A 16,953-nucleotide genomic window follows, 5' to 3' on the forward strand; every position below is an offset into this window, starting at 1 on the left:
AAGCTGATGAATTTTCCTACCTTTCACCCTTTTTTTCCCCCTCTTGACTCGCTGCCTCCGCCGGGCGCCGCAACCTTGGAGGGTTACCCCACCTGCAGGCCTCGAAGCCTCGGCCTCTCCTTGCCAGCCACGCCCGAGCTAGGCACCGCCCGTCCCGCTGGGCCCGCCCCGCGATCGCCGCCATCTTGGTAAAGGCTGGTGGCACGGGGCTGAGTTGAGCGTAGCCATCGCCGCCATCTTCGTAAAGGCTGGTGGGGCGGGAGTCAGCGCGCGCGTCAACGTCGGTGGCGGCCCGGAGCGCGACCTCAGCTAAGGTGAGTCCGGCCGGGCCTCACGCGCTAGGCCGCGCACCGGCCAGGCTCTCGGGAAAGGCAGACAGAGAGGGGGAGGGAGGGACAGAGAGGAAATCAGGGAGAGACAGGGGGAGGGAGAGGAGGGGGGGGGGGGAAAAAGAGGGAGAGGAGGGGGGAGGGAGGCAGAGAGAGTAAAGCAGGGAGAGAGAGAGGGTAAGGGAGAGCTCGCCTTCTTCCTTCCTTCGCAGGGGTCCATCGGGCCAGGCCTGAGGCGCTCCTTCCCCCCCTCTCTCCAGGCTAATCCCAAACTAAATCCATCTCTCTCAAGAATTATCTTCTGATTATTGATCGAACTAGAAAATTGCTCATCAGGATTTTCGAGCCTATTAGCAGAATATGACTTAATGCCCGCTGGTCAACAGCAATCTATAAATACAAACATTTAACGTCGACAGTATTGGGTAATGTTCACCCCTTCAATTGCATCCAGTGCTGGCAACAAATTGTCCCAGACCGGTACTTGATAAAAATGGGTTGGGGGAATGTATATTGCTCCAGTTCAATATTATCTAAGTTTATGAAGTGACAATCTTACTATGAAATCAGAGCAGGATAAATTCAGCAAAAAAATCATTAATATACAGCCAATAAATGCAACCAATTTAGTTGCATTGCATTCACTGAGCCCACCCATCTGTTGTTCGGCAGAGCATTGGATGCTTTGCAATTACAGTATAACAACTGAAGTCAATGCAATGCCCTAGAATCTGGTGCATATCATGTCTTCCATCAAATGAGCCAATTACCCAGGGTTACTTCAACCCCTTTGGCCAGTACGCAATAGCTGGTAGGCACAATATTTGTGCAGCTAGGTTACTCGTTGCATGTTCTGGGTTCTTCTGAAATGAGCACCACTGCACATGCACAGTGGCAGCCTATGTTTAGGAAGAAAAGAGACTAGCCAATGCTTGCAGATTAAGTACAATGCAGCCAGCATAAATGAAGTGGCAAATGTTTAATGTATTTCATACGTGCTGCATTCAGTAAGCAAAATAGCTCAACTGGTGTTGAATATAGGTAGATGTTTACTGTGAGTTTGCCTTTACCAGGAATTTGATCAAGACTCCCTAAACTCTTTTCACTTCAGCCCCTCAATGGAGAAAAGACTTTCCTCTTCTCTGTCTACAATGAATTTCAACCCAGGTCTCAGAAGTAAAAGGGCCTTATCTGAACCATTGCACCACCCTGCCCATTCTAGATCATCAGTTTTAACCTTAATTAATATTTGTTTTAACAGAAACTCGTCTGATGGCTGTGATTTATCCAGCAAGTAGCTGAGCTATACAGACCAGAAAGGTTCCAAGTTCTTTGCTGTATTAGCTGCAGGGACACTATTATTAGCTTCACTGCTCCTGGTTTTGGAAATGGAAGGGAAGTGAAGTCAGCCAGCCAAGCTTCCTGCTCCTGAGCACTATCCAGTAACTCGTGTTGAAAGCGCGACTGTGTGGTCACCAGAAGAGAATGGGATTCAGCTTGGCTGTGAACCCTCCTTGATTGGTCTGCTGATATTTAAAAGTTAAAGATCACAAATGAATATTAGCCATTTTGGCGAGGTACTGGTGGATGACTGCCATCTGCAGATCTGCCTCCCAGCATGTGGAGGGAAGAAAACTAGTTATGTAAATTGGGGGGAAATAGAAAAATCATGAAATTCATATCCAGTAAGTGAATCAGATGATCTCACTCACTGCAATGTATGATCTTCGTGGTAGCATTTCCTTATTGCAAATATATCCAGATACATTTCCTAACTACTGACCATAGAGATGCTGACAGTAAATTGAGACACCACTGTACCCTACTTGTTACAGAATTCATTGAGGTAGCAATGTAAATTGGTAAATGAATTCTACCAGTAACTTTGCTGTTACGTACTTAAAAGACACTTAAAAAAGTTACGTGCAGCTTTCATTTTTTTTTTTTATATAAAGTGCTACATCTGATTCCACTGAGTTTCTTTAGACATAGATGTCTATAGAAAATAAATGAATCACAATAATGAACTTGTGTTTGTAATGGAGGACAGCCACTTGATTAAAGGATTCTAGGCAAGGTCTCATCCTTTAATCAAGCTGCCTGTCCGCAATTATAACCTTCCCAACGTACAGCCGTTCATCTAGTCATGCTTTAGGTCTGTAGATTTTACTGGACAATGCCTTAACTAAGCTTGGTAGCTACTTTATACACCAATTAAAGCTTTCATACAACATAAATCAAATGCTTTAATACCCTTAACCCAAGCATTACAGATCATCTCTTCTGTGCAATTTATTCAGGCTTTTTTTTTGGGTCAGGGAGAAAAGGGGGAAGAGAAGGGAATTTGTAGCTTGAGGCTCAACTTAAGACAAGTACATTAACTAAAGAAAACTCTGCAGAATGTTCCACATACACCAGAGTCAACAGACCATACACATGTCTGGAATCAGTGCCCAAGGCTGACAATTCTTCTCATGACCAGTCTTTAGTACTGAAATAATTTCAACAAACTTCACGGCAGTATTTTCATATACACCTTTAAACTAAATATCTTTTTAAATCAAGATCTAAAAACATATAATTGTGTGTTTAAAGTTAGAGATTATATTTTAATGTCTGGTAATATTCCTGCCTAAACAGACTTGATATTCTGCTAGTTTTTTTTAATCTATCCCAGCTACACAACATAGAAGATAGGAGGAGTAGGCCGTTCGGCCCGTTGAGCCTGCTCCGCCATTCAATGAGATCATGGCTGATCTTCTGCCTCAACTCCATTCACCGCCCCTATCGCCATATCCCTTGATGCCCTTACCAGTCAGAAATCTATCGACTTCTGTTTTGAATATACCCAATGACTGAGCCTCCACAGCCCTCCGGGGTAGAGAATTCCAAAGATTCACCACCCTCTGTGAAGAAATTTCTTCTCATCTCAGTCCTGAATGGCCTACCCTTTATCCTGAGGCTGTGGCCCCTGGTTCTAGACTCCCCAACCAAGGGAAACATTCTCCCAGCATCCACCCTATCAAGCCCTGTAATAATTTTGTATGCTTCAATGAGATCCCCTCTCATTCTTCTGAATTCAAGAGAATACAGACCTAGTTTACTCAATCTCGTCTCATACGACAGTCCCGCCATCCCAGGAATCAATCTCGCGAACCTTCGTTGCACTCCCTCTATGGCAAGTATATCCTTCCTTAGGTTAAGACCAAAATTGTACACAGTACTCCAGGTGTGGTCTCACCAAAGTCCTATGTAATTGGAGTAAGACTTCTTTACTCCTGTACTCAAATCCTCTTGTAATGAAGGCCAGCATACCATTTGCCTTCCTAATGGCTTGCTGCACCTGCACATTCACTTTCAGTGACTCATGTACAAGGACACCCAGGTCCCTATGAGCATCTGCATTCCCCAATCTTTCACCATTTAGGAAATACTCTGCCTTTCTGTTTTTTCTACCAAAGTGGATAACTTCACATTTATCCACATTATATTCCATCTGCCATGTTCTCGCCCACTCACTGAGCCTGCCGAGATCCCCTTGAAGCCTCTTCACATCCTCTTCACAACTGACACCGCCACCTAGCTTTGTATCAGCAGCAAATTTGGAAATGTTACATTTAGTCCCCTCATCCAAATCATTGATATAGATTGTGTATATTGATTGAATGTAATTTGCTTTAACAGTTCTGCTTTTGTCATCCCACACAGTGCAGCAATGTTTACTTCCAAATGCAGTACTGGCATGAAAGGTCATCGACCTGGAACGTGAACTCGGTTTCTCTCTCTCCACAGGTGCTGCCTGACCCGCTGAGTGTTTCCAGCATTTTCTGGTTTATTCCAGATTTCCAGCATCCGTAGTATTTTTCATTTTGTTACAGTGAAATAAAGCTTGCTGGAAATAGCTAACATTTAATGGTAAATGATGGTAATAATACAGTACAGTACTGCAAATTATATACCCAGGTGCATTCAGCATTTTCTAAGAATTACTAACATTTGCACTAATTTATGCCCAAGAATGTTTGACAAGTCACATTTCACATTACAAAAAGGAAGAATGTAAAGGCTTGATCATAATTTCCTCAAACAACCTGAGAGTGGGACATAAATGCACGTCTTTTTGTTGTTCTTTTCCTCTCAACAAGAGCAACAAGTACGGTGAGGATTTGAAAGAAAGTCTTGAGCACAATTTTGCAAGATCGCTTTAACGGTGATATAAACGCAAGTATATACTTCATAACAGAAATCCAAGCTCTTCACAGCATGTCGGATTTTGAGATACCACAGCGAATGTATTGCAGTCTTTGATTACAGCTTTCTTTTTAGCTAGAGCACCACTTTGGTCTACATGAAAGTGGGCGATGTGGCGAGTCTTGCAAAGGAGGCAATGTCAGAAATTAGTGGCTGTGTTATATTAAAAGCATCACCCAGGATACTGATGCATGAAGTTCTGCAGTAAGGGGCTCCAGAAAGCAGCCAGGAGCAAGAACTCTGGCAGGATTCATCCCACCCAGCACCCCCAGAGCCCTGAAGCCAATCCAATCATGCACGATAAAAAAAAGGAAATCTTATTTTTTCCAGAGCTTTCCCAAGATATTTCCTTAATTAGAAGGAACATTCATAATTCTTTTCTTAGCATATGTTGAGTTACCCAATCTTAGCTCGGATAGCAAAGGAGGACAACAATTAACATCCTAGATTAAGGAGGAAATAAAACAGCCACAGCCCCAGGGCTCCAGTTCCTGCTCACTTACCCACCATTCATTAAAAAGCCTCCTACATTAAGAATAGCCACGTAGGCAAAATATTGCATGGCTACAAACTGTGGAACTGTATCTCATCCTCAGCCACCGTCTTCAGTAGAGGTGCCATAAGAGAAAACTAAGAGCCAAGACAACTCACTGGTGCAACACAAACATGCTGTGGTAGGAGGGAAAGCACAAGTCGGATTCCTCAGGTTCAGAATTCTTGATAGTTGTCATGCCATCAGGTGGGGGGGGGGGGGGGGGGGGGGGGAGGACAACAACACATTCAGCACAGCCCACAGATTTTCCCAGAAAGAGGAGGGGGCGGGGGGGGGGGGGGGGGGAAGGGAAAAAATCAGAAGGCAACTGAATACAATTTAAATTAGACTAAATGCCACTTGGATGCTAAACTTCAACTGCTCATTGAGCAATCTACAACAAGAATGCCATGCAGTTTTGAAAGCTTTCATCTTTATATTGTATTGTTCAAGTTAATCCTATTAGAAAGCATCACTTAAAATACTACTGGTTGATCTCCCGGCATATTGCACAGGGGTAGTCGAGACCAAGTACTCTCTTCAGGTGAAGCAAGGTTACGCGGGGGGGGGGAAATAACTGGACCAGAGTATACACTCAGTCCTTAGTTTTATATACTTGGATTTCATATTATTTATAGTTGTTTAGCAAAACTTAGGCCAGTTTGGGGAAGTAGAGCTGGCTAGAATATAGAAGTTTCTCTGCAGTTCAGCCAAGGAGCTGGGAAATACACAACTGTTAGATGCTACAGCGTCACCACTGCTGTAATTATAGTGACAAGCTAATACAGGAAGTTTCCATTAAAATGGACACAGAAATTTATAATAGAAAAGGTTGACACCAAAGTTAAATATGTGACAACAGGAAATAAAGCTTTGTAGACTAGAAATGTACAGGCATAAAATGTATATTTTCTTACACTGGACTAAATGTGACAGATACCAAACTCTAAATATCGTTCAGTATATTGTGCTTGGTGAAGAGACCTGTCCTATGTTATACATCTAGTGCCTGTAACGCCGATTTCACACACTCTTCAAAAAATGTCTTCATTGTTTTTATATAGTCACGAGGGCACAACAGCAATATAATTGTATTAATTTTATGTATATGTAATTACCTTAGCTTAAATCAATAAACATAGTTCCTTTTCGTGATCTCTAACGAGGACTGATGAATTACAGAAATGCAGTTGGGAGCAATTTGTTAAACACAAATCTGGCCATCAGTAGCACAGCATAACCAGTTTAGCATGGTATTTTCACTGCATACAGTATCACCACAATACTCAAAAAGAAAATGCAACATCGCGAGAGAACCGGGTTTAGCCACAGGTAAGGCTTGCAGGTTAGAAATATTTTATAATTCTTATTTTACTGCAGGTAGTAATGGTAGAGTGCAATGGATTCCTTCTGATGATTGCCAGCCCCAAAAATGACACCCATTTTATTTGAGCATGATGCAAGTGTTCAGATATAGTCAGGATAATAATGAGTATTATTTTTAAACATTGTAAAAGTTGTGAATCTTTTCCACATGTCCAAATGCCAATTTTTCAGCATTTTGATTGTAGAAGCATTTTGAATAGACTTGTAAACAAAGTGACTGATGCAAAAAAGAACCATTTCCCCATGTGCTATAAAGTGATGCAAGATATCCATAATAATGTTAAAGAAATATCATGGAAATTTGCGTCCTAAGATAAATGAGGTGATAGAAGGACAAGGTGATAGAAGGACAAGGTGATAGAAGGACAAGGTGATAGAAGGACAAGGTGATAGAAGGACAAGAAGTGCTTTGTTTTTAAATCAATTAAGTTAGTTTTACAAAGTAGATAAATGTATTTGTTCTACATAAAAACATAGAAGATAGGAGCAGGAGTAGGCCATTCGGCCCCTCGAGCCTGCTCCGCCATTCAATGAGATCATGGCTGATCATCCAAACTCAGTACCCTGTCCCTGCCTTCTCCCCATATCTCTTGATCCCTTTAGCCTTAAGAAATATAGCTAACTCCTTCTTGAATATATTTAATGAATTGGCCTCAACTGCCTTCTGTGGTAGAGAATTCCACAGGTTCACCACTCTCTGGGTGAAGAAATTCCTCCTCATCTCTGTCCTAAATGGCTTACCCCTTATCCCTAGATTGTGACCCCTGGTTCTGGACTCCCCCGCCATCAGGAATATCTTTCCTGCATCTAGTCCTGTTAGAATTTTATAAGTTTCAATGAGATTCCCTCTCATTCTTCTAAACTGCAGCGAGTATAAGCCCAATCGACCCAATCTCTCCTCATACATCATTCCTGCCATCCCAGGTATCAGCCTGGTGAATCTTCGCTGCACATCAATTGAAGCACTTTTCAAGCCAATATTTAACATTTTCTCCAAAAGATATTTCCTGTGACCAGATAGCCACTTACAATAATTCTGTCTATATTTAACACTTTAATCCAAGGCGGGTTGCAAGAAAAAACCCACCAAAACAGAAAATACACCCAAGAGCTTCCCAAGTTTGTTCTGATAGATATACAGCAAAAGATGGTGCAAAAGAATACAGCATTGGCCAGGGTGCAAACATGAGCTTGCAAATGGAGGAAGCAAGTAGCACCTCCAGTTCTACCCTGGCCTTTATGTACTGTGATTTATATTTCACATGAATCTTCCCATTAATGAGTATTATTTAAAAGTGTTTACAAACCTGTAATAAGTATGCAACAAGTACAAAGGTGACGGCCATACAGTAAGTACAATATGAATTGCCAACATTGATTTTCAATACCTACTTGATTAGGATACAGTAATAAATTCACCACATATTGCATACCTATAGAAAGTTAGTAAATCGTGCGCTACAGCCCAGTGTTAGTGGCAGCCTATCACCACCGTTAAAATTCAGATTCAATAGTCTAAGGAAAGAAAGAGCCTCCACCAGTGTTAGCCACCAATCAGTAAAACAGACAAGAGGCAGCATCTCATTTCCAGACGGCCTATTCTGGAGAGGAAGACATCAGCTGGATGCTTTACGGTGCGGCGCTGTACAGACCCCGTGCACAAGGGCCCAAGTGAAAGAAGTGATCCAGTTGCCGCAGCAACTGCCTACCTGTCAGCAAGACTCTCTGGCTGGTAGGGGACGGTGCGGTTTTGTTGGCTTGGTGGCCTCGTCCGGCAGCCGGGAGACTGGTCCTGTGCCCTTCCACTTCGGCGCTGGTGGGTGCCTGACCTGGCAGTGAAGCAGATGGCAGGCTGCCTTTGACAGAGCCACTGATGCGCTCTTTCATCTCCAAGGACAGCATGCGCCCTCGGTGCATCCACTCTTGCATTTTGTTGACGGTCACCGCGGGCGGCTTTAAAGAGCATCCCTGACCGTCGTCCGGCTTGTCGCAAGAGCCGTCGGCCGGATCACTGGAATCTCTCGACTTATTCCCGTTCCAGCTAGCGTCGGTCAGCGACATTCGCCCGCTACTTTCAGAGGGCTGAGCCCATTCTGGAGTGTTAATAAGAGGAGGAGGAGGCGAGCTGCCAGTCTTACAGGAGGAGGAGGGCTGACCTTCATTCGGAAGGGCTGGCGAACCGTGAGCCGGCCGGCTGTGGCCCGACCGTGCGTCTTTCAACCCAGAGGCACGGAGGCAAGAGGCGGAATAATCGACCACCCCGTCGCTGAGTGACCGGCGCAGAGGCGGTCGAGCCGCCGCCGCCGCAGAGGCGAGATTGCCAATGCTTTGGCTCTTGGGAGAGGCGGCGGCGGCGGCTTTGCCCAAGTCCGGCAGGGAGTCGGAGCCGGGGTGGGGGGTCCACCGCCGCGGTGGGCTGATCTGCTCCCAAGGCGGCTCTCCAACCCTGGCTGACGGCCGGCTGCACAGGCGGGTCGGCGCCGCCGGTGTGGGGGTGTCGTCGTCGTGCACGGCGCGCATCAGCAAAGAATAGGCTTCTCGCAGCTGGCTCCTCAGCCTCTGCCGCTCCTGGGCACCGTTCCGGCGGCTCCTGTGTCCGCCGACACCACCACCACCACCACCAGCACAGCGGCAGCCCGGGGAGAGCAGCGTCTGCGAGCCCTCAAACCCGGGCTGGCAGGAACCGGGCAAGTGGTTGTCGTAGTAATCCTCCTCCTCATCCTCCTCCGTCAACCAGTCAGCCGGGCCCCAAACATTCGCCGGCATCATCGAGGTGCCGTCCACCTCCGGCGGCGGGGATCCTGCTCCTGCCTCCTGCCGCCTCGGTCCCGGTTGCTCCGCTCTACTACTCCCCGACCCGGTTAAAAGTTTTGCGCTGCCAACCGCCCCGGGCCCTACGGCCGCCACTTCTTGTTGTTGTTGATCGGGAAGCTTGGCTTTACCTGCCTGGCTCCTCGTCCTCTCGCCTCCTCCTCCGCTCGCCGACTTTTTCCCCCTCCTCAGTTTGGCGAATAAGGTCCGGCGTAAGGGATCGGCCATCCCTGCGGGGGAAACCGATCTCTCTCTGTCTCTGTGTCCCGCGATCTCGCTTTACCTCACACGCGGCCGGACAGTCAGCCGCCCGCCCGCAGCCGCCGCGCTCCTGTGCCGGGAGAGCTGGCAGCCAGCTCGGAGCTCCGCTCCGCTCTGCCCTGGCGCTGGCTAAAAGCTCGGAGCTCTGCCGCCGGGAGCTGGGGGACTCGGAGCTCCGCCCCCCGCGCACGCGCCGGCCGACCAGCCAGCCCTCCTCGCGCCGGCTCGACATTCAAGCGCACAACCGCCGCTGCGCGAGCCGGCCTCCTTCCCCGCCACCACTTTGAGCCAATAGGATCACAGGAATTAGTCGCGGGCGGGTGGGGAATAGGAGCCGAGCGCGCAGGTGCGGCGTCGGCCCCTGCCCACCACCACTTTGAGCCAATAGGAGCGCAGGAATTAGTCGCTGGCTGGCGGGCGGGGAATGCGAGCCGGCCGTCGCGCAGGCGCGGCGCCACCCCGCCCGACTGTCCTCTGCTGGCTCTTCAGTACGGCTGCCCAGTCCCCATGTCATCAACTGCTTCAGAACTGGCCCTGGTAGATGCTGCCACCTTCTCCATAGATGGAAGATTAAAGCATCCCCATCATGCGACTTTGGGAGCTCCTGATCAGACCCTGGAGCACATCATTGAGCACTGCCCTCGGAGGAAATACACAGGTAGTCTACAAGATACCCACGCTGTTACACATGGCCTGGAAGCTTTGGCCCGCATATCTGACTTGGATGTTGACATTTAATTTGCATACGAAATAAGAAGACCCCCCACCTCGCCTCCACTACTTTGAGCCAATAAGGGCAGAGGAATTATTCGGGGGGGGGGGGGTAGCGAGGGAGGGGTCGTGCGGGGAATGTGAGCCAGCCAACGCGATCAGCATGCAGACGCAACGGCCCCTCTCCTCCCCCCCCGTTCCAGCCGTGGCTCAATGGGTACCACTCTCATAGAAACATAGAAGATAGGAGCAGGAGTAGGCCATTCGGCCCCTCGAGCCTGCTCCGCCATTCAATGCGATCATGGCTGATCATCCAAATTCAGTACCCTGTCCCTGCCTTCTCCCCATATCCCTTGATCCCTTTAGCCTTAAGAAATATATCTAACTCCTTCTTGAATATATTTAATGAATTGGCCTCCACTGTCTTCTGTGGTAGAGAATTCCACAGGTTGACCACTCTCTGGGTGAAGAAATTCCTCCTCATCTCTGTCCTAAATGGCTTACCCCTTATCCTTAGACTGTGACCCCTGGTTCTGGACTCCCCTGCCATCGGGAACAGCCTTCCTGCATCTAGTCTGTCTAGTCTTGTTAGCATTTTATATGTTTCAATGAGATCCCCTCTCATTCTTCTAAACTCTAGCGAATATAAGCCTAATTGACCCAATCTCTCTTCATACGTCATTCCTGCCATCCCAGGTGTCAGTCTGCTGCACTCCCTCCATGGCAAGAACATCCTTCCTCAGATAAGGCGACCAAAACTGCACACAATACTCAAGGTGTGGTCTCACCAAGGCCCTGTACAACGGCAGCAAGACATCCTTGCTCCTGTACTCATATCCTCTCGCTATGAAGGCCAGCATACCATTTACCTTCTTAACTGCTTGCTGCACCTGCATGCTTACCTTCAGCGACTGGTGCACAAGGACACCCAGGTCTCGTTGCACTTCCCCTTTTCCCAATCTATTGCCGTTCAGATAACAATCTGCCTTCCTGTTTTTGCCACCAAAGTGGATAATGTAGGGGGGCATCCTTTACCTGGTTTACGGTAATTTACCTGGTCAGGCAGCCTTTTGCCACTGCACTGTGACCAATTCCAATCAGCGGTTTCGAATCGCTAAACCACCCCTTCCAGTTCTGACTGGAGGAACTTATAATTAATGATATATTAAAAATGGACAAATGGTCTGGATGCAAGAAAGTCAAATTTTATTAAAACTAAAGAAACTATACCACACGATCAAAGTAATCACGGTAAAATTGCTTAACGGGAAGGCAGACGGCAAAAACGAGGGATAAATGGCTACAATGTTAATTTTACAATCTTAGCAACAGTTCCCTTAAATTACCACCCCTTTACTTCTCACTAGATTGTCTCACTAGATTGTCTTGCTAGTGGGTCAGAGGCCTTGCTCACCTGCAGTCCAAAGAGTAAAAGAGAAGAGAGAGAGAGGACTTCCTGGGCTTAATATTTATACCCTGGGAGTCCCTGCTGTTTTCGCGCCGAAAAGGTCCGTGTGCAATTTCGCGCCGAAAAGTCCGAATACACAAGAAGGGCTTTTAACTTCCTCTATTCATACATGGAGACATCACGTAGTAGAGTCAATTTCAGTGAATGGATGTGTGTAAACAACCCATTGTGCTTGCTGTCTGATGATTGGCTGATTCAAACGGGCTACTCCCCAGTGTAAACAAACAGCTTGTAGGTTACCGGACCCACCCAATACCACAGGGTGACTGACAGCTCGGGCTCCATTCAAACCCACTACAGGGCAGCGCTGAGCTTTTTCATATGCTAACAGCCTGTCTGTCCTGTTCTGCTGCCTTTTTATAATTCTGTTTCCATGAGGTCTGTTCAGCCATTTTATGCCCTGGGCAATTTAAACAGTCCAAAACTCGAGTACATCTTTTAATAAAATGTACAATCTTAAAGTGTGCGATTTTCACAAAGTTCTTTGATTCCAGTGTCCAAGTGCTGCCCAGCTTACGAGCTTTTTAACGCAGCCTTTTGCGGTTCTGGGTATGTTTTAAAACATTGTCCAACCCAGAGACAATTTAAATCACACAGATCTTCGTCCACGATGTGGATTAATATTTCCCGATCTTCGGGGGCTGAGGGGATTTTGCAACCCCTACATTCCCCCCTTGGATACTTCCAACTTGCTTGTGGTATCCTCTTGAAGAAGTGAGCAAAATTTTCTGACCCCCCACAAACAATCATCCCCTGTATTTACCTATAGCTACCTACCACTGATCCCCCGACCCGTCTATTCCCTTCAAATCCGAGAAAAACCGTGGTACGGTAGGCAACTACAGATACATCAATTACAAAATGTTACAGTGGGGTCTCATACCCCTGCACCACTTGTTACATTATAACATATTACAAAATGTTGCAATCTTGGTTCTACAATGTAATCAAAATGATCCCAAGCACGGAGAGGGTCCTACGCCTCTGCACCGCTTGGAACTGTAAAATAAAATACAAAAATCTTCATTAAACATTTGAAACAAAATGCTGAAATAAACCCCGACCATCACGTGCCAATGATGGGTTGTGAAATTCGAGTGGGTATTGCTCCTCCCACCCGGGCAGTAAATGTTCCTTCCACCCCCCCCTTTAATGGTCTTAAACCTTTAAAACATACAGAATGGATTTTACAGAACAGTCTGATCCACCAGCCCCGAGCCTTTCCCTTGTCCCTTTGTGGAGGCGGGGTACCCCTCATGTTTCACAGACCGAGACCGGGGAGTATGGGATCGCGACTCCCAGTCCCTCCCCCTCCCGTCCTCCCTCGACTGGCTGCAGAAAATGATGGGTGCCTGTGTGGCAGCTCTCACTGGCCCCACACTCAAACATGGATCCCAGATCCGGCCACCCACTCATCCTTCCCAACCACACTTACACTCTAACTTTGCCCGTGGGCCCCGGGTGAGTTCCTCCCTTCCCCGAACGCGCCCACGCGACTCTTGGGTCTCCCCCTCCCCTTTACAATCTTTCCCGGGCCATCACCACCCACTCCCGGGGAACGCGTCCCTATCTGACAAGGTGCCTGCGCTTCCCCACCATGACTCCTCAATAGCGAGGTCTCCCGCAAGTAAAATTTGGTCAGGATAGTGCTGGGTTGGGGCCATGCTCCACCCAGCTGGGGCCATCTCTTCCGCGTAGGATGAGTAGGCAGGTTCCTCCGGACCCTGTCCGGTTTCTCCCGAGGGTCGCTGCGGGGTCTCCTCCTGGATTTGTCCAGTGGCGAGGTGATCCCCAACGTTCTGTATAACCATATCTTCATTCGATGCCCAGCTCGGGCTGGGCGAACAGGGCTGCTCCTTTGTCCACTCTCCTGCAAAAGAACTTAAAAGGACATGCAGCCAGGTCTCTCACTGACCTGCTGCCTTAGGTGGAGACATGGCCGGGTCCCTCGACCTCGGACCAAAATACAAGCATTTGGCACACTTATAAACTTAAACTTTAAACTTAAACTCAAAACTACTAGTTACATTCTAAACTTAAAATTTAAGCACCTTAAAAGCAAGCTATAAACATTGGTAACTTAACACAAACCTATAATACAAATGCCGCCCGTCTCCGGATGGCCAGGCTAATCTCTGGTGTCACTGTCGCAGATTACTGCTGCCTGCAACGAAGCTGGACTGCCTCCTGCTTCTCGTCCCTGGCAGCTTATGGCTGCTAGGTGGGGACCTCTGTGATCTGTTTCCTCCCGGGCTCGGGAGATTGCTCTTTGTGGTGGGTACTCTGGTGACCATCTTATCTTGGGCTTGCGGACCCGCTGAGACCTTCTGAGGGGCGTCTCTGTGGGGGAAACTTTGGCTGGCGGACCCTGAGCCTGGGTCACAGCCCTAGCTGGCTGGGAACCTTCTCCCCCTGATGCAAACAGCCCGCACTGTTTAATATACCTGGCAACCTGCCAGTAATCCGGGTTTGTCTCCTTTTCCCTACCCACTCCTGTACTGGGGGCAGGTATCCCCTCACCACCCGCTGCTGGTGGCTGAAAATTTTCCTCTCCAGGTCCAAAACCTGGTACCGGCTCCTTCCATATGTCCCCTGCAAGAGGAATTGCTATCCCTTCCTCCCCAGTGTCGCACACCATAGGGGGAACCACTCTAGAAGTGGGCTGGGAAGCTTGTCCCTTTAAACAGGCGACTGCGCCTGCGCGAACCTCCTCCCCGGAGTCCCACGGCAGAGGCTGTGAAACCTCTGTATTCAAACAGGCGACTGCGCCTGTGCGAAGAAAACTGAAGAGGAGCCGCTGTGGTCACGGGCTGGGGAACTGCGCCTGCGCGAACAGACCGTTCAAAAGACTGGGGAATTCCTGTCTCCAGACCAGCGACTACGCATGCGCGGGCAGTCTCTTCACAGGGCGGCTCCTCCCTGGGGCCCCCCCCCCAAGCGATTTTCTGTGAATGAACTCGCAGCAGCCTGCAGATTTCTACTCTCAGGCTGCGGTTTCTCTGTTTCTGAACTAAATAACTGGTTCAAATTTAAACTTTGGCCAAAACTTAGGTCCCACTGGGGCGGGGAAGTGTCCCAATTGGTGGGCCAGACAACTTTTCCCTTGAAACAAGCCACAGCGCCTATCTTTACAGCCTGTGAACTTGAACTTGTATGGTCAGATTTATACAATTTACATTGGTTGGCATGGAACCACTTTGTGCACCGGGGTAGTTTTACTGCATAGACCATGGGGCTGGCCCTATCAACTATACTATAGGGTCCCATGTAGAGTGGCTCTAAACTTCCCACCCAGGCATAGTTTCTTACCATCACTAGGTCTCCTATCTCCCACTGGCGGCTCTTGCTAGGCTCGAGCAGCAGCCGGTTATTCCGATGCTGCTTCCCCATGCTGTCTGCTGCCTGCCCATAAATTCGTTTGAGGTGTTCTAGGAGGGTTCGGGCGAATTTATCCCGGTTTATTTCCTGCAGTTGTCTTTCAGTGAGGACTGGGGCAAGGACATGAGTGGGGGTCCTCATAACTCTGCCGGTCATGAGCTCATGTGGTGAATGCCCTGTACTTTTGGACTGGCTGGCCCGGATCCCCATGAGGATCAGAGGTAGGGTCTCTGCCCATTTTTGGGGCGACCCCACGGCCTCTTTCCTCAATCTTTCTTTAAGGGTATGGTTCATACGCTCCACAATCCCTGAGGACCGCGGGTTGTAGGCTACGTGCCACTTCCCTTTGATACCGAGCAGCATGAAGGTGTTCTGCATGACTTGGCCAGTGAAGTGGCTTCCCTGGTCAGACTCCACGAACTGGGGCAGTCCCCACCGCGAGAACACCTCCTTCACCAAGATCTTTGCAGTCCCCATTGCTGTGGCCGTCCTGCAGGGGAAGGCTTCCACCCACTTGGAAAACACACCCACCAGGACGAGGCAGTATTTGTAGCCTCCCTGGGTGGTGGGCAAGGGCCCTATATAGTCGATCTGGATCAACTGCCATGGTCCCTCGACCCTCCTAATGTGTCCCATGGGCACCTTCCTTTTGTGGGGATCGGGATTATTTGCTGCACACACAAGTCAGCTAGCACAGAACTTGCGGACATCATCCCGGAGTCCTGGCCACCATCCCGCCTGTTCCACCCGTTGCCAGGTGGTCCCCGGCCCGGGGTGTCCCGCTCCCGGCCCCTCATGCGCCAGCTGAAGGAACTCCCTCCGGTGTTGCTGGGGTACTACCCACTGTTCTGCCTTGAACAGCATGCCCTCCCTTACGGTGAGAGGGGCTGTGCTGTAGGGGCCCTCTATCCTTTTGCCCTCCATCACTGCGCTAATTACTGCCTTTAGGACGGGGTCCTGTGCCTGGACCGTTTTAAGGCCCGGGGCCAACACTATTCCTGATTTTCCCTGTGTCTCACCCCTGCCTGTAATCGCTGCCACTGGCCCGGACTCATATGGGTCCCAGAAAGTGCCTGCACGTGCACCCTCCTTGGCCAGCATATCGGCTTGCTGGTTGCCCTGGCTGCGGGGTTCTGTGGAGGAATGGGCTTTCACCTTATGGATGAAAACTGCATCTTCCTCCCCCACAGCTGCCAGGATTTTCTCCAGCAGGGGCTTTACTGTCAAGGGCTTCCCGTCGGCGGAGGTATACCCACGACGAGACCAGATGGCCAGGTACTCCGTACACGAGTTGCAAGTGAACATACTGTCAGAGCAAATCGTATACGGGGCAGGGAAGATGTCGGGTGTGTAACCATGTACACCACCGCGGACAGTTCAGCTTGCTGGGCACTCATGGTGTTAGGGAGCTTGATTGCCAAGGCAATGCCTGCTGTTGGGTCAAAGATCCCGCAACCCGTGAGTCGTACCCCAGCGGATACCATGCTGGAACCGTCTACATAGACCTCGCGGCCCATGGGATGTATCCCGGCCCGTAAACCTATGTTCACTTCCCATACCCCATCTATGGAACATCGATGGGCTGTTCCAGGGTATACCATATTGGCCGCAAGCTTTGGCTCGCAAAGGCCCTTTACCTTCAGATCCATCTGTGAGAGGAGAAGGGCCCAGCGCGCAATGCGGATGCTGCTGACTGTCCCATCTTTAATCCTCCCATCCAAAAGCATCTGAGTGGGTGTGTGGTGTGTGAGGAGGGTAATGGGAGAGGTGCCTGCGAAGATCCGGGATTTCTTCACAGCCCAATATGTGGCTAAAAGGTGCCTTTC

The 16,953-nt window shown here is 48.8% G+C and overlaps 1 protein-coding gene across 1 annotated transcript in view; it reads right to left on the reverse strand.

The window, feature by feature from the left end:
* The window catches only part of syde2 (synapse defective 1, Rho GTPase, homolog 2 (C. elegans)), a 127,831-nt gene extending 118,024 nt beyond the window's left edge, over positions 1-9,807 (reverse strand). The window contains exon 1 of the mRNA XM_085983543.1: positions 8,208-9,807. Within this exon, the coding sequence (XP_085839669.1) occupies positions 8,208-9,537 (1,330 nt within the window). The 5' untranslated portion in view covers positions 9,538-9,807. The remainder of the gene's footprint in view (positions 1-8,207) is intronic.
* Between the last annotated feature and the right edge of the window lie 7,146 nt (positions 9,808-16,953).

Source organism: Somniosus microcephalus, chromosome 3 (genome assembly GCF_052327205.1).
Source record: "Somniosus microcephalus isolate GS21.2 chromosome 3, FLI_Smic_1.0, whole genome shotgun sequence".
NCBI classification, from domain to species: Eukaryota; Metazoa; Chordata; class Chondrichthyes; order Squaliformes; family Somniosidae; genus Somniosus; species Somniosus microcephalus.